At 38.8% G+C, this 19,372-nt stretch overlaps 1 protein-coding gene across 1 annotated transcript in view; it reads right to left on the bottom strand.

Annotated features, from left to right (window-relative positions):
* The window catches only part of SMAD5 (SMAD family member 5), a 58,931-nt gene that overhangs the window by 15,140 nt on the left and 24,419 nt on the right, over window positions 1–19,372 (bottom strand). The window contains exons 2-4 of the mRNA XM_040240036.1: window positions 16,637–17,208; window positions 5,400–5,651; window positions 1,415–1,534 (exon numbers count right to left, since the gene is read on the bottom strand). Coding sequence (XP_040095970.1) covers window positions 1,415–1,534; window positions 5,400–5,651; window positions 16,637–17,039 — 775 coding nt within the window. The 5' untranslated portion in view covers window positions 17,040–17,208. The remainder of the gene's footprint in view (window positions 1–1,414; window positions 1,535–5,399; window positions 5,652–16,636; window positions 17,209–19,372) is intronic.

Genomic DNA, 19,372 nt, shown 5'->3' on the forward strand with positions numbered 1-19,372 from the left:
TGTAGAATTGCTAAACAATTTTCAAAAAGAACAAAATTGGAGGACTAACACTTCTTGTTTTCAAAACTTACTATAAAACTTTAGTAATCAAGACTTTAAGGAAAAGATAAACAAATCAATAAACAAAATTTAGCATCCTGAAATAAATCCTTACATTTATAGTCAACTGATTCCTAAAAAAGAAGCCACCATGACACTCTTATCAACAAATAGTGCTAGAGCCAACTCGGTATCTACCTGAACAAAGATGACTTTAGACCATAACCATACAAAAAACTTAAAATGAATCACAAACCTAAATACAAGAGCTAAAAAACTGCTAGGAGAAAACACAGAAGAATATTTTTTATGACCTTGGGACAGACAAAGGTTTTTTAGATGCAATACCAAAAGCATAATCCAGGAAAAAAAACTGATAATTTCATCAAAATGAAAAATTTTTGTGCTTCAGAGGACACCAATAAAATGAAAAGACAATCCACAGGGTGAGAGAAAATATTTGCAAATCATATGTCTGATAAAGGACTTGGGTCCGAATATACAGAACTCTTACAACTCAATAATAAACAACTCAATTTCGAAAAAAAGGCAAAAGATTTAAATAAACCAAAGAAGATGTATGAATGGCTAGGTACATTAAAAATGTTCAAAATCAGTCCTCAGTAGGGTAATGCAAATTAAAACAAAGGAGACACAACTTTATACCCAACAGAATAACTACAATCAAAAAGATAAACAATAACAAGTGTCAGGAGGGTATGGAGAAACCAGCATGCTCATATGGTACTGGTAAAATGGTACTACCATTTATAGTTGTTTGGCTGTTTCTCTTAAATACTTAAATTTACCATATGACTCAGAAAAAATAAAAACAAAGACTTAGTATTTGCAAACATTCATTACAGCATTGTTCATGCTAGCAAAAAACTATAGACAATTCAAATGTTTATCAACTGATAAATGGGTAAACCAAATGTGGTATATCCATACAATGAAATACTATTCAGCAATGAAAGAGAATAAACTATTGATACATGGTACAAAATTGATGAATCTTGAAGACTATACATTCTGTGATTCTATTTATATGAAATGAGAGAAGGCAAATCTATAGGTACAGAAAACAGATTAGGTTTCTGGAGCTGGGGGTATGAGAGGATAGATTGCAAACACGCATATAGGATATTTTTAAAGCATTGTAAAACTGTTCTAAAACTAGAACATGGTAGAATTCTACATGGTAACGGGGTAAAATTTTATACATGTTAAAAAAATCATTGAATCATATACTTAAAATGGATAAATTCATGGTATATAAACCATAACTCAAGAAAGCTGGCTTCTAAAAGTGACTGAGTTTTTTTTTTTTTTTTAAAAAGAGCAAAAACAACAAAATAAGCATTGTGCTTCTTACCTCTGCTGGATATACTGGGCATAATCTGAGGAATCATATTATTGCTTGTATCCATGGGCTGGGAATTATCTTGACCCATCTGATCATCTGGTGGCATATAGGCAGGAGGAGGAGTATCAGCTAACAGGAAGAAAATAAGACAAGTTAGAATTCCAAAAGAATAGTTAAAATCTTCATCTTGCTCAAAGTTAAATCTAAATGCATCAAAAAGTTCTTAAAAATTCCCAGCAGGATTCATTACCGAACATCACAGACACACAAAATTGCAGCAGAAAAGACAGCATACCCCTTAGCCACCGAAACCTACTACAAGTCCACATGAATTTGGTTCAATCTAGCATAGTTATATCACTGCTAAAATTCACTATGATAGGATTTAAGGTCAAGAATTTTGCCTTCATTTGCTTAGAATTATATGCTCAGAAAAACTGCAACTACTGTAAATCAATCTGAAGGCCACAGATTATCCTCGTTCAGGTATCTACAGAGACATTCCTAAATTGCCAAGATCATCACACACTGTATTGTTATTTAAAAGTTGAAGATAAAACCATGCTCTTTCAAAATTTGCCAACAACACTAACAGAAGCTCTCTAATTCTTCTGCGATGTCTTACAATGGCATTATGTCCTATGGCTCTAAGGAAACAAAAAATGGCTCTAAGGAAACAAAATGAACTACAAAATCTTTGAGTTAAAACATTTCTGGCTGCAAACCTTTACAAAAGCTATAGCTATATTTCTTTGTCTCAGTAACTATAAATACTGAACATATATCTGAATATATAACTTGTTTTTCACCTCAAGGTTTGTACAAGAGGTATTTTGAGACAGAGCTACCAATCAGCACTGACTGTAGTACAAAGGATGAAAATTAGTTTTTGAAGACACCTAACAGCAAGGTAAACAGTTGGAACTCAAATCCTTTTCAAAAAACAAAACTTCATCAATTGGTATTTCACTGCAATAGAGAAACCACTAAGTATAAAGTTACATATGACTGCCTGCAAAGTAGGCATTCCAGTATTTCTAATGATTTAACCATACAAGACCATGCATGCCATTAATAAAATTTAGCCACTTTAAAAATCTGCTTATGATCCTTCTCCAGGCAAATCAGTGTATCAGTTATCTAATTAAAGATAACTGGAGTTCATTTTAACCTATCAAAGTATAAAACGATTTGACAAGCAATGTAGCAAAGTTAAAAAAGCACAGACTTCAGAGTCAGAGAAACCTGGGCCTGAACCCATTTTTTAGCTATGTGACCTTAAGTAAGGTACTTAAACTCTTGGGGTTAATACCAGTTTCATCTTCCATCTGTAAAATAAGAATAATATCTATCTCACATGGCTGTTCTGAAGATTAAATTTAATGTGATATCTTTCATCACAGTATTAGTTATACAAAAGGCACTTGATAAATGGTATGGCACCCCACTCCAGCACTCTTGCCTGGAAAATCCCATGGACGGAGGAGCCTGGTAGGCTGCAGTCCATGGGGTCGCTAAGAGTCAGATACAACTGAGAGTCTTCACTTTCACTTTTCACTTTCATGCATTGGAGAAGGAAATGGCAACCCACTCCAGTGTTCTTGCCTGGAGAATCCCAGGGATGGGGGTGCGGGGGGGGGCCTCATGGGCTGCCATCTATGGGGTCACACAGAGTCGGACACGACTGAAGTGACTTAGCAGCAGTGGTAAAAACTTTATGAAAATATTTAACTTACGTCAAATATAGCTACTTCCTTTGTTGCTTTGACAGAACTTAATTGTAATGCCTAGTGGCATACCTAGATTTAGTCATTTGGCCCAATATACGGCCAACTGATATCTAACAACACTTTGTCTCCTGATCATCCACTTTCCTTCACATTCATCAGACAGAGCCATTTTCTGTCTTTCTGTTTTTGATACGTTTTTACTACATTCTGGCCTTTACTGTATATAGGACTCCTCTCTATGAAATCATTCAAGTTAGCACCATTTGGCTTCAAACTCTCAATCTGCACTGGCAACCATTTAACACATAGGTATATCTACATAGTTAGCAGTAAATGTATTTATGTGTTGCTGTAATTTCATCTATTTCTTTAACAAATATTTACTGGAGGATCTACTGCATATAAGACTCTGACGTAGGTACTGGTGATGTTAACAATAAACAAAAGATGCTATGAAAGTTTACAGACAAGTTGGGAGGGGGAAGAGGCAGATTATAAGTAAAGACAAAATATACTACACTGGATTGTAATACATGCCATAGAGAAAGATCAAGCAATGAGACAGGGAAGGTGGGTTGGAGGAGTGAGCGCAACTTTTAAATTTTATCTACCGTATTGTCACTGTTCTTAAAGGGTAATCGCCAATCTCCCCCAAACTGTGTTTGCTTTTTTAAAAACTTCCATTTATGTAAACTAAAAAAAATAAAAACAGTTCACCCACTTCCCTCAACTGCTTTTTCACCACCTCTAGCAACCAGGGGTGGCTGTCCTCTGTATCTATGAGCCTAAATATAAGAGAGATCATAAAAGTATTTGTCTTTCTCAGTCTTATTTCACTTAGCATAAAGCTGTCAAGATTCATCCATGTTGTCACAGATGGCAAGATCTCATTCTTTTTTATGGCTGGATAATATTTGTGTGTGTGTGTGTGTGTATTTATCATATCTTCTTTATCCATAAATTAACACTTAGGTTGCTTCCAAATCATGGTGACTATAAATAAAGTCACAATAAACATGAGAGCGGTGATACCTTCCTGAGTCAGTGCTTTTGTTTTCTTTGGATAAATATCCAAAAGTAGAATTGCAGAAGCATATGGTAGTTCTATTTTTTATTTTTTGAGGAAATTCTATACTGTTTTCAAAACTGGCCACACTAATTTTCATTCCAACAGTGCACAAGAATTCCCTTTCCTCCAAATCCTCACCAACACTTGTTATTTCCACCTTTCTGATAAACAGTCATTGTAATAAGGATAAGGTAATATCTCACTGTGGTTTTGACCTGCATTTCCCTGACAATTAGTGATGTCTAGAGCATCTTTTCATGTATCTATTGGCCAACAGTATATCTTCTTTGGATAAGTATCTGTTCAGATCTTAATAGACTTTTTTTTTTTTTTTTGGCCACTGTGTCATGAGTTCTTCCTATAAATTTTGGATATTAGCCCCTTATCAGATACATCATTTGCAAAAATTTTCTTTTATTCAGTAGGCTGCCCTTTTATTTTATTGATGGTTTCCCTTGCTGTGCAGAAATGCTTTAGTCTGATATAGTTTCACTTGTTTATTTTTGCTTTTGTTGCTTTTGCTTTTAGTGTCAGATTAAAAAAAATCATCAGCAAGACCTAGGTTAAGGAGCTTACTACATATATTTTCTTCTAGGAGTTTTATGATTTGAGGTCTTACATTAAACTCTATCTATTTTGAGTTAATTTTTGTGTGTGGTGTAGGATAATGGTCTAATTTCATCCTTTTGCATGTGTCTGTCCAGTTTTACCAACATATTTATGGAAGACACTGTCCTTCCCCCTTGTACATTCGTGGCTCCTCTGTTGTAAATTAATTGACAATTTTTGCATGAGTTTATTTCTCGACACTCTGTTCCATGATCTATATGTTTGTTTGTATGCCAATATTATATTATTTTTATTATTACAGCTTTGTAATACAGTTTGAAATCAAGGAGTATGATGCCTTCAGCTTTGCCCTTCTTTCTGAAAACTGCTTCGGCTATTCTGGGTCTTTTGTGGTTCCATACACATTTTAGGACTATTGTATTTTGTGAAAAATATATCTACTTGCATTTTTAAACATACAGCACTTGGCAAAATAAAATTCAAAACTTCTGAAAATCAAACAATTACCAAAGAGTAGTCAAAAATAGTTCTTGACATATTAACAGCTGAGCCAGAGGATCAGCAGTATTAGAACAAATGCTAATTCTTAGGAGTTATTTTTTGTGTCAATAAAATAAATTCTTACCTGGGAGCTGAAATGGACTTCCCGGTCCAGAACTTGCTGGGGAGTTGGGATATGTGCTGCTAGCAGGGGAGGGAGGGTAGGGACTATTTGGAGACAAGGGAAAAGGAGTGTTGTTGGGCTGATGGAAAGAATCAGGAAACGTTGCATTCTGTGGCATGTGTGGTTCATTGTGGCTTAAGTTTCTAAACTGAACCAGAAGGCTGTGTTGTGGGTTGAATTCATTATGACGAGGCACTAATACTGGAGGTAAGACTGAAAGACAAAAATCAAAAGTTGTTTGTGAGCAATGACTAAAACAACTCATACACATGAAGGGACAGGTAAGAAAGGGTTGAGGGAAGATGGTAAACCTCTGAAAACAATTTACTTTTAGAAGGGCTGCTTTGTTAGAACCCTGAATCTGTATTTACATAATAATTAAAGCAAAAATTCTCTAAGCATTCAGCCTATATAAAATACTCTAGAAGACAGAATACCCAAGCAGAGATGATAATCGTGGTAAGCATATTTAAGAGCAACCATAATTACAGCAAAGGGAATAAAGCCAATGTTTTACAAAAACTATAATTGGTATATAACCCTAATCCTTTAAAAACTATGAATCACCGTGCTGTACACCTGAAACTTAATATGTCAATGATACAAAAAAAAAAAAAAGGTAAATATGTCATCATCTCCTTAGATGTTACTGATGTTGGTCTTGCCTTATCTATATGAAACAGGAACACATCCTAAACCGTGTGGGCCAAAGCATCATCCCTTAGTCTGCAGTCCAGATAGCTGTTTCTGTGACAGTCCTACTTCTCTGCATGTTTGCTCTTTACCATCCAAGACTGTAATTTTCATAAGGTGTTCATATGAATCTGAAATAAAATAGTAGGCTAATATAACTTTAAAATTTTTAATTAAAAAAATAGATGATAACACCATAATACAGAGAATTTAATGCACTGAGAGTTCAATATAGGTAAGTATTCCCAGCTAGCAAGGAGTCAAACAAAATACTGTGGAAAAGACAACATCTAATTGGACCTTAAAGAACGGGAAGCATTTCAAATGGAAGTGCTAGGGGTGGAGTGTGTCAAGAGCGTAGAGGAGGAGCTGGAAAGATATAAGAAAGGACAGTCAGAGGGCTAAGCACTAACTGGGAGGTAAGACTAGAGAATAAAGTTGAAAGCAGGTATGCATAGGATCTGAAAGCCTCCACGTTTCCAATTTTGAACATTTCTTCTTTCTTTCGCTTTACCATCTGAGCCACCAGGGAAGCCACTACTGCTGCTGCTGCTGCTGCTGCTGCTAAGTCACTTCAGTCGTGTCCGACTCTGTGTGACCCCATAGATGGGAGCCCACCAGGCTCCCCTGTCCCTGGGATTCTCCAGGCAAGAATACTGGAGTGGGTTGCCATTTCCTTCTCCAATGCATGAAAGTAAAAAGTGAAAGGGAAGTTTCTCAGTCATGTCTGACTCTTAGCGACCCCATGGACTGCAGCCTACCAGGCTCCTCCATCCATGGGGTTTTCCAGGCAAGAGTACTGGAGTGGGGGGCCATTGCCTTCTCCAAGGGAAGCCACTGCTGCTGCTGCTGCAAAGTTGCTTCAGTCGTGTCTGACTCTGTGCAACCCCAGAGATGGAAGGCCACCAGGCTCCTCTGTCCCTGGCATTCTCCAGGCAAGAATACTGGAGTGGGTTGCCATTTCCTTCTCCAATGCATGAAAGTGAAAAGTGAAAGTGAAATCTCTCAGTCGTGCCCAACTCTTAGCGACCCCATGGACTGGAGCCTACCAGGCTCCTCTGTCCATGGGATTTTCCAGGCAAGAGTACTGGAGTGGGATGCCATTGTCTTCTCCGAGGGAAGCCACGAGCAAGGTCCAAATACTATGTAAAGTGAAGTGAAAGTCACTCAGTGTGTCCAATTCTTTGCAACCCCATGGGAGTCCATGGAATTCTCTAGGCCAGAATACTGGAGTGGGTAGCCTTTCCCTGCTCCAGGGGATCATCCCAGCCCAGGGATCGAACCCAAGTCTCCCGCATTGCAGGCAGAGCCTTTACTAGCTGAGCCACAAGGGAAGCCCGTATTTTATGTTCTTCAGTAAAGTTTCCCCAACTGAAAACAATAACAATTCCTAGATAGAAGTCTTCCACTCAAAATTATTTGTTCTAAACAACTGTAACAAAAATATACGCAAGCATAAACAGTTTTAAACTGGGCTTCCATGGAATTCTCCAAGCCAGAGTACTGGAGTGGGTAGCCTTTCCCTTCTCCAGGGAATCTTCCCAAGTCAGCAGTGACAAAATTAAACTGTTTTAAAATTAACTAGGTTGTATCTCTCCTTCCTGAAGCAGGGATGAACCTAAGCAATCAGAAGCTCTGTAATTTGTATTGTTTTTTTAATCTCTTTTCATTTTACTGACTTAGTATTGTGACTATGTAGTTAACATCTGATTCTGACTGCTTTTTTCTATTTGTTAGTAACTGCTGTTTTCCTTACAGAATGATGGGCAGCTGCCAGTGGACAGAAGGACATAAGACACCGAGAATGTCTATGTTCAGCTCTCTAGCAATCTGAAGGACTTAGTGAAATAACTGTTTAGGAATTCAATCCAGTAAGGATTTTTTTGAGACAGAACTAAAATCACAAATTTCTCTTTAACTTGTATATTATCTATACACATACTTTTTTTAAGAATTATTTTCATTCAAAATAATACACGGATAGTTTAAAAAGATAGATGCTATAAGAGATTATAAACAAAAAGAACAATTTCTAAGCCTCCTCCCAAACTGCTTCCAGAAACAACAAATTTAAACTTATCCATTTCCTCTAAAATTCACTTTGTGCCTACTAAATAATAATGCTTACAATGCTGTTACTGTTTTGTCAAGACATTATCTGTAGACTTATTTTTATGGCAAATGAAGTAGATTTCTTAAATCATTCTATTCCCCATTCTCTTCCTAATAAAGTTACATAAAAATCTGGTTAACTCAATATCCTGTGTTTATGATAGTTTATATATTATATAAATTACATAAATACAATTCATTGCTGAGCCAAATTTGTATTATATTTTTTTCTTGAACAATTTTTTTTTTAAATTATTGCCTTGGTCCTTCATTTGCTTAATCTCAAGTTTGTATCACTAATTTCCCAAAGTCCAACAGATCTAATAAATTTCTACCAATACTATTTTCCAGGTGCCACAAATAAAGAATCTATTGATTCAGTTTTCTCCCCTGGATGGATCCTCCATCGTTTGCTATTTAAGTCCCCTACAAATTCAAGGTCTTTAGACTTCCTCTTCTTTTCTCTCCAGTTGGATTCCATTTCCTGGACCTCATTCTCTATGAGTTTACTAAAGAAGGATGTAAGGAAGATACATTTTGAGTCCTTGCTTATATGAAAGTAACCTGTCTTATGTTTATCTACAGACAAATTCCAGAATAACCTTTTCTCTCTGAATGTACAGGGCACTGTTTTTTTTCTAGAATCCAAAATTGCATTGAAAAATCCAGTATTCTCATTTCCAGTCTTTTCTATGTGCCCTATCTTTTTTACTCTGGGAGCTCTCAAAATCTTCTTATCCATGATACGCTCAAATTTCACGAATGGGTCTTTTTTCTGTCTCTTTTTCTGGTTACTCAGTCATTGGGCCCATTCAATTTTCAGTTCTGGAAACTGTTCTAATAGTATTTCTTTAATAATTTTCTCTTTCTCATTATCTCCAATGCTTCAAGAATTATTATTTTATAGGAATATTTAACTTGAAACTTATTCTGAGCCAGATAATGTTTTATCTAAGCACTTTTCATACATTAACTCATCTAATTCTCATAACTAACCTGTATTATTATTTCCATTTTACAGATGAGGAAACAAAGTCACAGACAGGTTAATTAATTTCCCTTTGGTCATTTTTGATAGTACTGGTGAAGTCAGTATCCAAATCCAGAGAATCTGGTTCAAGAAAGTAATCTTAACCACTGGGCAACACTACTAAATACTGAATCGCCTAGCTTGGCTCTCTATTTTGCTTTTATCACTTTCCAACTATTTTCTACTCTTTTTTTCCAACTTTGCAATACTTTCTGGCTCCACTACATATAAGTTGTTTTTTAGTCACTACATTATGTCTGACTCTTTCTGTGACCCCATGCACTATATAGCCTGTCAGGCTCCTCTGTTCATGGAATTTCCTAGGCAAAAATATTTAAGTGGGCTGCCATTTCCCTCTCCAGGGGATCTTCCCAACCCAGGGATTGAACCTATGTTTCCTGAATTGGCAGGCAGATTCTTTACCACCGAGCCATCAGGGAAGCCCCTTTTATAAGCTACTTTTCTATTAATTTTTGGTTTCCTTATCTGTAACTTACTGGTAAACTTAAAAGTATCATAAAATGTTCATACCATTTTCAAACCCCATGAAGGAATAACCCCATAGGATTACAAAACTGTCTAGTCCTTGTCATTGTTCAGTCGCTAAGTCATCTCTGAAGTTTTGAGTCACTATGGACCTCAGTATGCCAGGCTCCTCTGCCCTCCACTATCTCCCAGAGTTTGCTCAAATTCAAGTCCATTGAGCTGGTGATGCTATCTAACCATCTCATCTTCTGCTACCCTCTTCTCCTTCTGCCTTCAATCTTTCCCAGCATCAGGGTCTTTTCAAATGAGCCAGCTCTTTGCAGCAAGGGGCCAAAGTACTGGAGCTTCAGCTTCAGTCCTTTCAATGAATATTCAGGGTTGATTTCCTTTAGGATTGACTGGTTTGATCTCCTTACAGTCCAAGGGACTCTCAAGGGTCTTCTCCAGCACCACAGTTTCAAAACATCAATTCTTTGGCATTCAGCCATCTTTATGGTCCAACTCTCACATCCATACACGACTACTGAAAAAACCATAGTTCTGACTATACGGACCTTTGTAGGCAAAGTGATGTCTCTGCTTTTTAATATGCTGTCTAGGTTGGTCATAGCTTTCCTCCCAAGGAGCAAGCATCTTTTAATTTCATGGCTACAGTCATCATTTGTGGTGATTATGGAACCCAAGAAAATAAAATTTGTCACTGTTTCCATTTTTTCCCCTTCTACTGGCCATGAAGTGATGGGACCAGATGCCATGATCTTATTTTTTTTTTAATGTTGAGTTTTAAGCCAGCTTTTTACTCTCCTCTTTCACCCTCATCAACAGGCTCGTTAGTTCTTCTTTGCTTTCTGCCATTGGAATGATATTATCTGCATATCTGAAGTGTTGATATTTCTCCCAGCAATCTTGATTCTAGCTTGTGATTCATCCAGCTGGCATTTCGCATGATGTACTCTGCAGAGAAGTTAAATAAGCAGGGTGATAATATATAGGCTTGTCATACTCCTTTCCCAATTTGGAACCAGTTCATTGTTGCATGTCTGGTTCTAACTGTTCTTGACCTGCATATAGGTTTTTAAGGAGACAGGTAAGGTGTTCTGGTACTTCCATCTCTTTAAAATTTTCAAGTTTGCTGTGATCCACACAGTCAAAGGCTTTAGCAGAGTCAATGAAGCCAAAGTAAACGTTTTTCTGGAATTCCCTTGCTTTCTCCATGATTCAACAAATGTTGGCAATTTGCTCTCTGGTTCCTCTGCCTCTTTGAAACCCAGCTTGTACATCTCAAGTTCTCTGTTCACATACTACTGAAGCCTAGTTCAGTCGCTTAGTCGTGTCCGACTCTTTGCAACCCCATGGACTGTAGCCTGCCAGGCTCCTCTGTCCATGGGATTTTCCAGGCAAGAATACTGGAGTGGGTTGCCATTTCCTTCTCCAACTGAAGCCTAACTTGATGGATTTTGAGCATAACCTTACTAACATGTGAAATGAGCAAAATAGTCTAGTAGTTGGAACATTCTTTGGCAGTGTCTTTGGGATTGGAATGAAAACTGACCTTTTCCATCCCTGTCCCACTGCTGAGTTTTCCAAATGTGCTGACACACTGACTGCAGCACTTCACCAGCAACATCTTTCAGGATTTTAAATAGCTCAGTTGGAACTCCACTACCTCCAACAGTTTTGTTCATAGTTCATGGTTCCTAATCCCCACTCAGCTTCACACTCCAGGATGTCTGGCTCTAGGTGAATGATCTCACCATTGTGGTTATCCAGGTCATTAAGACCTTTTCTGTATAGTTCTTCGTGTATTTTTACCACCTCTTCTTAATCTCTTCTGCTTCTGTTAGGTCCTTACCGTTTCTGTCCTTTATCATGCACATCCTTGCACAAAATGTTTCCTTGATAGCTCCAATTTTCTTGAAGAGATCTCTAGTCTTTCCCATTCTACTGTCTTCCTCTATTTCTTGGCATTGTTCATTTAAGAAGGCCTTCTGTCTCTCTTTGCTATTCTCTGGAACTCTGCATTCAGTTGGGTATATCTTTCCCTTTCTCCCTTGCCTTTTGCTTTCCGTCTTTACTCAGTTATTTGTAAAACCTCCTCAAAAAACCACTTTGCCTTTTGCATTTTTTCTTTGGAATGGTTTTGGTCACTGCCTCCTGTACAATGTCACAAACTTCCATCCATAGTTCTGCAGGCACTCTGTCTATCAGATCTAATCCCTTACATCTATTCATCATTTTCACTGAATAATCATGAGGGATCTGATCTGAAGAGCCTAGTGGTTTTCTCTATTTTCTTCAAATTAAGCCTACATTTTTCAATAGGAAGTTCATGATCTGAGCCACAATCAGTTCCAGGCCTTACTTTAGCTGACTATGTATAGAGTTTCTTCATCTTTGACTACAAAGAATATAATCAATCTGATTTCAGTATTGACCATCTGGTAATGTGCATGTATAGAGTGGTCTCTTGGGTTGCTGGAAAAGGGTGTTTGCTATGACCAGCATGTTCTGTTGACAAAACTATTAGCCTTTGCCCTGCTTCATTTTGTACTCTAAGGCCAAACTTGCCTATTATTTCAGGTATCTCTTGACTTCCTACTTTTGCATTCCAATCCCCTGTGATGAAAAGGACATCTTTTTTGGTTAGTTCTAGAAGATGCTGTAGGTCTTCATAGCACCAGTCAACTTCAGCTTCTTCAGCATCAGTGGTTGGGGCACAGACTTGGATTACTGTGATGCTGAACGGTTTGCCTTGGAAATGAATCAAGATCATTCTATCATTTTTGAGGTTGTACCAAAGTACTGCATATCAGACTCTTTTGAGAACTGTGACGGCTACTCCATTTCTTCTAAGGGATTCTTGCCCACAGTAGTACATGTATGGTCATCTGAATTAAATTTTCCCATTCCCATCCATTTTAGTTCACTGATTCCTAAGAAGGGGCTTCCCTGGTGGCTCAGAGGTTAAAGCATCTGCCTCCAATGTGGGAGACCTGGGTTCGATCCCTGGGTTGGGAAGATCCCCTGGAGAAGGAAATGGCAACCCACTCCAGTACTCTTGCCTGGAGAATCCCATGGATGGAGGAGCCTGGTAGGCTACAGTCCACGGGGTTGCAAAGAGTCGGACACGACTGAGCGACTTCACCTCGACCTTGACTCCTAAGATGTCAATGTTAACTCTTGCCATCTCCTGCTTGACCACATCTGATTTACCTTGATTCATGGGCCTAACATTCCAGGTTCCTATGGAATACTGTTCTTTGCAGCATCAGACTTTACTTTCACCACCAGATACATCCACAACTGAGCCTTATTTCTGCTTTGGCCGAGCTGTTTCCTTCTTTCTGTAGCTATTAGTAATTGCCCTCTGTGACTCTGGTGGCTCAGTGGTAAAGAATCCGCCTGAAATGCAGGAGACATGGGTTTGACCCCTGTGTCGGGAAGATCCCCGGAGAAGGAAATGGCAACCTATTCCAGTATTCTTGCCTGGGAAATCCCATGGACAGAGGAGCCTGGCAGGCTAAAGTCCAAGGGACTGCAAGAGCTGGATACAATTTAGTGACTAAATCACTACCACTACTTTCCCAGCAGCATTTTTGCTTCCCTGGTGGCTTAGATGGTAAAGAATCTGCCTGCAATGCAGGAGACCCGGTTTTGATCCTTGGGTTGGGAAGATCCCCTGGAGAAGGGAATGGCTACCCACTCCAGTGCCCTTGCCTGGAGAATTCCATGGACAGAGGGGCCTGACAGGCTACCATCCATGGGGTCGTAAGGAGTTGGACACAACTGAGCAACTAACACTAACACTTTCCTAGTAGCATACTGGACACCTTCTGATGAAGGGGGCTCATCTTTCTGTGTCATATCTTTTTCCATTTTCATACTGTTCATGGACTTCTCACAGCAAGCATACTGGAGTGGGTTGCCATTTCCTCCTCCAGTGGACCACATTTTGTCAGAACGCTTCACTATAATCTGTTTTGGGTGGCCCTGCACAGCATGGTTCATAGCTTCATTGAGTTATACAAGCCCCTTAGCCATGACAAGGCAGTGATTCATGAAGGGTATCTAGTCCTTAAGTGCTCGATGATGTTAATTACTATGACTTTATTAATACTGGTATTATGAAGTGATCCATCCAATGTCATAGTTGTTTAACTTGCTTAAGCATACCAGGCCTAAGCCTCAATCTTTTCTACAGAATGAATCACAGCTGAGGAAAACAGATAACAAAAATAAGACATTTCTATTGACTATCAGACACACTCTGGTTATGAGGGATATACTAAATTCCCTTTCTTGCCAACAACTTCTAGCAAATATCAAGCCTGGGATTTTCAGACTATACTTCTCTTTTAAATCCTCATATTTGCCTTTCCTCATCAATTCCTCTGGCTACAGCTCTCCTTGGATTCAATAAGAAATTGAGAATCACCTCAAATACCAACTGGCAGCTCTACAGCCCTTAAAATAAACTTTCCCTGACAGCACCATTACTCGTATTTTGTTTGTTTGTTTGTTTTGCTAGTCTCCACATCTAATGTTATTGCTACAGTTTTTTGTTTTTTTTTTTTTTTAAAAACCATATCGGCATATACTATCTTCATGTGAAATCTAGTACGGCCAGCAGACTAAGGCGGCTATCATGATTCCTGCCTCTGGGTATTTATCCTGTGTAATCCCTTCAGTCTAAGTATATTTATTATCTGTGACTCGCTCCTGAGCAACAGAATATGGCAAAAGTAACAGAATGTATACACTAACATTCCACCAGAACACAATGCCTCTTCTAGCAAGAAAACCCTTTCTTACTGGCTTTGAAGAAATAAGCAGCCACAAATGTGAGCTACCTACAGAGATGGTCACATGGTGAGCATATGAAGGAGCCAACAACCAGCCAGAATCCAACAGCCTGCAAGGAACTGAATCCTGATAATAATCACATGAGCTGGGAAGCAGAACCTTTCTCAGTTGAGCCTCCAATGGAGACCCAAGACTGACCAATACCTAGTTTACAGCCTTGCAAAGGATCCAAGTAAAGCCACGCCTGGACTCCTGACTGACAGAAACTGTAAGATAATTAATGTGTGTTGGCCCCTTAGCTTGTGTTACTTTGTTATGTAGCAATAGCTAAGTAATGTACCCAACTAGTATCTCAGCTTATATAATTCATTCAATACAAAAAAATATTTACTGAGCACTCACTCCTAAGTTCCAGGTAACAAAACTATTCTAGGCACTGGGAATGCAATACAGAATGAGACAGAGGAAGGTCCTTCTCACATAAGTCAATAAACAAAATGAATACCTAACAGTCAAGTAGTGATGAGGTATTTAAGCAAGGACAGAATGAAACAAGAAAATGTGACATGAAAAGATGCTGGGGGGAGAGTACTCTACGTAGAGGAAAGAGCATGTATGGCAAGTCCAGGGAACAGAGGAAGCTTGAGGATAGGTCATGTAGACCCTTGTAGAAATCTGTTCTAAGTGTGACAGAAAGCCTTTAAGTGTTCTGGGCAGGGACTGACATGATTTGATATATATACTTCCTAACACTCACTCTGGCTGCTATAATAGAAAACAGAATGGGCTGGGGGAAAGAGAACAGGCAGAGACCAATTAGGAGACTACTTAAGGTAAAAGATGAAGATGGTCTGAACTAGAGTAGTGGTGTTAGAGATGGTGAGAGATGATATGATCAAAGTACATTTTGAAGGCAAAGCAAACAGCATTTCCTCATAGCTTAAACACAGACCTTCAGACAGAAATAAAAGATGACTTCTAGGGAGCAATTCGGAGAAGGCAATGGCATCCCACTCCAGTATTCTTGCCTGGAAAATTCCATGGATGGAGGAGCCTGGTAGGCTGCAGTCCATGGGATCACTAAGAGTCAGACGTGACTGAGCGACTTCCCTTTCACTTTTCACTTTCATGCATTGGAGAAGGAAATGGCAAACCACTCCAGTGTTCTTGCCTGGAAAATCCCAGGGATGGGGGAATCTGGTGGGCTTCTGTCTATGGGGTCACATAGAGTCGGACACGACTGAGGCAACTTAGCAGGGAACAATTATGTGAATGCTACTGCCATTGACTTCAACAGGGAAAACTGGAGGGAAAAATGATTTGGTGGGAAAAACAAATCCAAAGTCCTATTTTGACATTAAATCTGGTATGTTTATTAGACATTCAGGTGGAGATTGTTATGTAGGCAACTGGATAGAGTCAGGAGAAGCTGACTCTGAAGTTCAAAATGTGAGCATAAATTTATAGATGGTTTTAAGACATGTGATAACATGAGAGTACCTACAGGAAAAATATAGATGGGGAAAAAGTCAAAGGACTAAGTCCTGTGAAAACAGGAAAATAGCCAACAAAGAGACTAAGCAAAAACAGGTAGTGAGGTAGGAGAATTATAAGAGTGCTGTGCTTCAGAAGCCAATATGAAAAAGTTTTGAGTGGGAGGAAAGGAGAGCAACTGTATCAAACAATGCTGACACCGCAAATAAGATGAGGACTGAGAATGATTGATCCCTCTGTTTGTATGAAGGCAGTCATTAGTGAATTTGACAAGTCAAAAGGTAGAAAAGAAAGACTAACAAGAGTGGGTATCAACAAAGAACAGGAAGAACGGTAATGTAGAGATAATACAGATGGAGATTCCTAAACAAGGTACGTTGGAGGTGGGGTCACATGGCTGAGGTCAGGACAGAAATTCTTTCCTAACTTTTATTTGAGGTTGGTCCAGTATTCCTCCCAAGATTAAAATCTTTAAGAAGGAAGCATAAAGCTAAAGTAACCTATTAATTACTAAATTCAGTCAAATGCAAATCAGGAGGCAGAAATTTTTATAATTCTTCCCAGGGGAATTATAACCTACCTGGACTCTCCACTCTCTTATAATGGTATGGGTTGATACAAACTTCTTTTTGCTTAGATCCAAAAGGAAATTCACAAATATCCAATGGCTTTAGCTCATGATGACTCTGCAGATCAGGCCAGCGCCAAACACGGCAGTATATAACGTGGGGTAAGCCTTTTCTGTGAGAAACCTGCAGGCGTCCATCTAAAGATCTGGGGATAGTGACACACTTGCTTGGCTGTCCTGGACTGCTCAAGGCTTTCTCCAGTTCCTCCATGGCACCTTTTTTCTTTTTTAGTTTTTTCACCAAAGCATCGACTGCCTTTTCTGCCCATTTCTCCTCTTCATCACCTTGCTTCCAGCCCAACAATCGTTTTACTGCTGGACTAGTAAAAGAAAACAAGCTGGCCATTGACGTCATTTGATTTAAATCTTCAGAAACCTTTCTGCAACTCAAAGTCAGTGTCTACCGAACATACAGATCACAGATGGAAAGTCATATACAGGCCCTAAGCAAAAGTTGCAATTTAAAAGGAAGGAGTGACATTTATCTTCATAACTGCCATAAGCTTCTTTCATTGGTTCAAGCCCTGAAAGAGAAAAGGTGAAAAGGATAAGATCCCTAGTTTAAATAAATACAATTTACATACATTTAAATCAATATAATTTGAAAAGTATGTTACTTTCAATAAGAGCAGAAAAGCCTTACCAAATAAAACACAAAACCTAAGTCTAGATAGAAAAATTTTCTCTTAAGTCCTGTGACCACTCACTTCCTTCTTCATAATATGAATTTCATTGGTAATATCAAATGATAACCAAAAGCAAAGTAGGGTACTCTACTTTCTACACATTATCACCCCACAAAAAACAGCCCCTAGACCTGTATTTCCTTCCGTCAGAAGCCCCCAAGATTCTGAAGTAGTTTTCTTCACTGAAATTCATGTTATATGCTGTGTCAGTTTTGAACATAATAGGTCCTGATTTGAACAAAGGTCTTAAGAGAAACCTAGTGCTTCCCTAGGATCATTACTTTCTTTAAAATGTTTCACAGACTTGTAAGGTTTGCACAAAAGTCACAGTACTACTCAAGTCACATTATTAGATGCAAAATGTATTAGAAGTTGTCATAAGACATACCAAGCCCTTAAATAAATCATAACTGGCAGAAAAATGGGAAGTATCTACTTTTAAAATGAAGAAAGTTAGATTTAAAAAGAATAAACCAAAAAAAAATCATAAACCCAAGGTTTAATCCCCCCCAAAATAGTTTATCATTTCATAGTTCCTATTGCCTTCTCCAATATTTTAAGTATGTTAAGTTAATGAACCTGCTCCAGGCAGAACACCATTGTATACCCTGAAAAAGTGATATGTAGTGCCATTCCACTGATGAGAGTGGGTGCAATCTCGTGTGGTTACTACAGTCAACCACACAGACAATCAGTTACTAGTGAAATAGTGGGAGTAATGCTTGGAAAAAGGATGTCAGTAACAAAAGATGCTTCCTTTCTTAGACCTAAAACTGATAAATAATGCTGCAACTCTGTCTTGGACAACTAATAGAATATTCTAGCATCAAGCTTATTCTGGATTGGGGTGATCTTCCCAGAAAATACTATATGTGCTCAGTTAAAACTCCAGTAGGGCTTCCCTGGTAGCTAACGGGTAAAGAATCTGCCTGCCAATGCAGGAGACACAGGTTTGTTCCTTGATCTGGGAGGATCCCACATGCCACAGAGTAACTAAGCCTGTGTGACACAACTATTGAACCTGTAGAGCCCGGGAGTTCCAGCTACTGAGCCTGCATGCCCTGGAGCCTGTGCCCCTCAAGAGAAGCCCCCGCGGTGAGAGGCCCATGCACCACAACTGGAGAAAAGCCCATGCAGCAGCAAAGACCCAGCACAGCCAAAAAATAAAATAAGTCTGTCCCATAAAGTGAAAGTGTTAGTTGCTCAGTCATGTCCGACTCTTCGCAAGCCCATGAAGTACAGCCCACCAGGCTCCTCTGTCCATGGGATTTCCCAGGCAAGAATACTGGAGTGGGTGGCCATTTCCATCTCCAGGGGATCTTCCCAAGCTGGGGATCAAACCTGGGTCTCCCATACAGCAGACACTTACAGTCTGAGTAAACAAAATAAAACAGAGTTAAATTCAACAAATAAGAACTGATTGCTTGTTACGTGCCATGTACTATGAATAGTCATAATGGTACTGAAAAAAAAAACAGTATCAGATAGTTTCATCTTAAGAGCCAACTGATTTATTCTTTCAACATATGCCTGCTGCCTACTAAGAGTCTATTAAAGTGCCAGGCACTGTTCTAGGTGCTGATCCAGAAAAGGAGAAAAAAAGGAGCACTGACTCCTCTTCAGGAGAAAAGGGTTGTAGAGCTATGGAAAACTACAGTTCTTCCTCTAGAAATAAAAATATTAATTAAAAAGTGCTTCACTGATCAAAAAAGGGCCAAGAGCTCCAAGCATTTATTCACTGTACACCACACCCAAGAAATATGTATCATAACCTCTTGGCACCTGTCACTAGGAACTGTACAATCTTCAATTATGTTGACTCCTCCCTACTTGCAAGGCCAGACCACACAGAGTGCAGACAAAAACTCACACCTCATTTCACTAAATTCAAATTCCACCAAGTAATTTGCTGTCATGGGAAGTGAGAGACATGCTCAGCAGTGGCTACACAGACTGCGTGCTGGAACCATATGAGGAAGGGTACAGGGAAGTGAAGGTATAC

This window comes from Oryx dammah, unplaced genomic scaffold, assembly GCF_014754425.2.
Source record: "Oryx dammah isolate SB20612 unplaced genomic scaffold, SCBI_Odam_1.1 HiC_scaffold_5, whole genome shotgun sequence".
NCBI classification, from domain to species: domain Eukaryota; kingdom Metazoa; phylum Chordata; class Mammalia; order Artiodactyla; family Bovidae; genus Oryx; species Oryx dammah.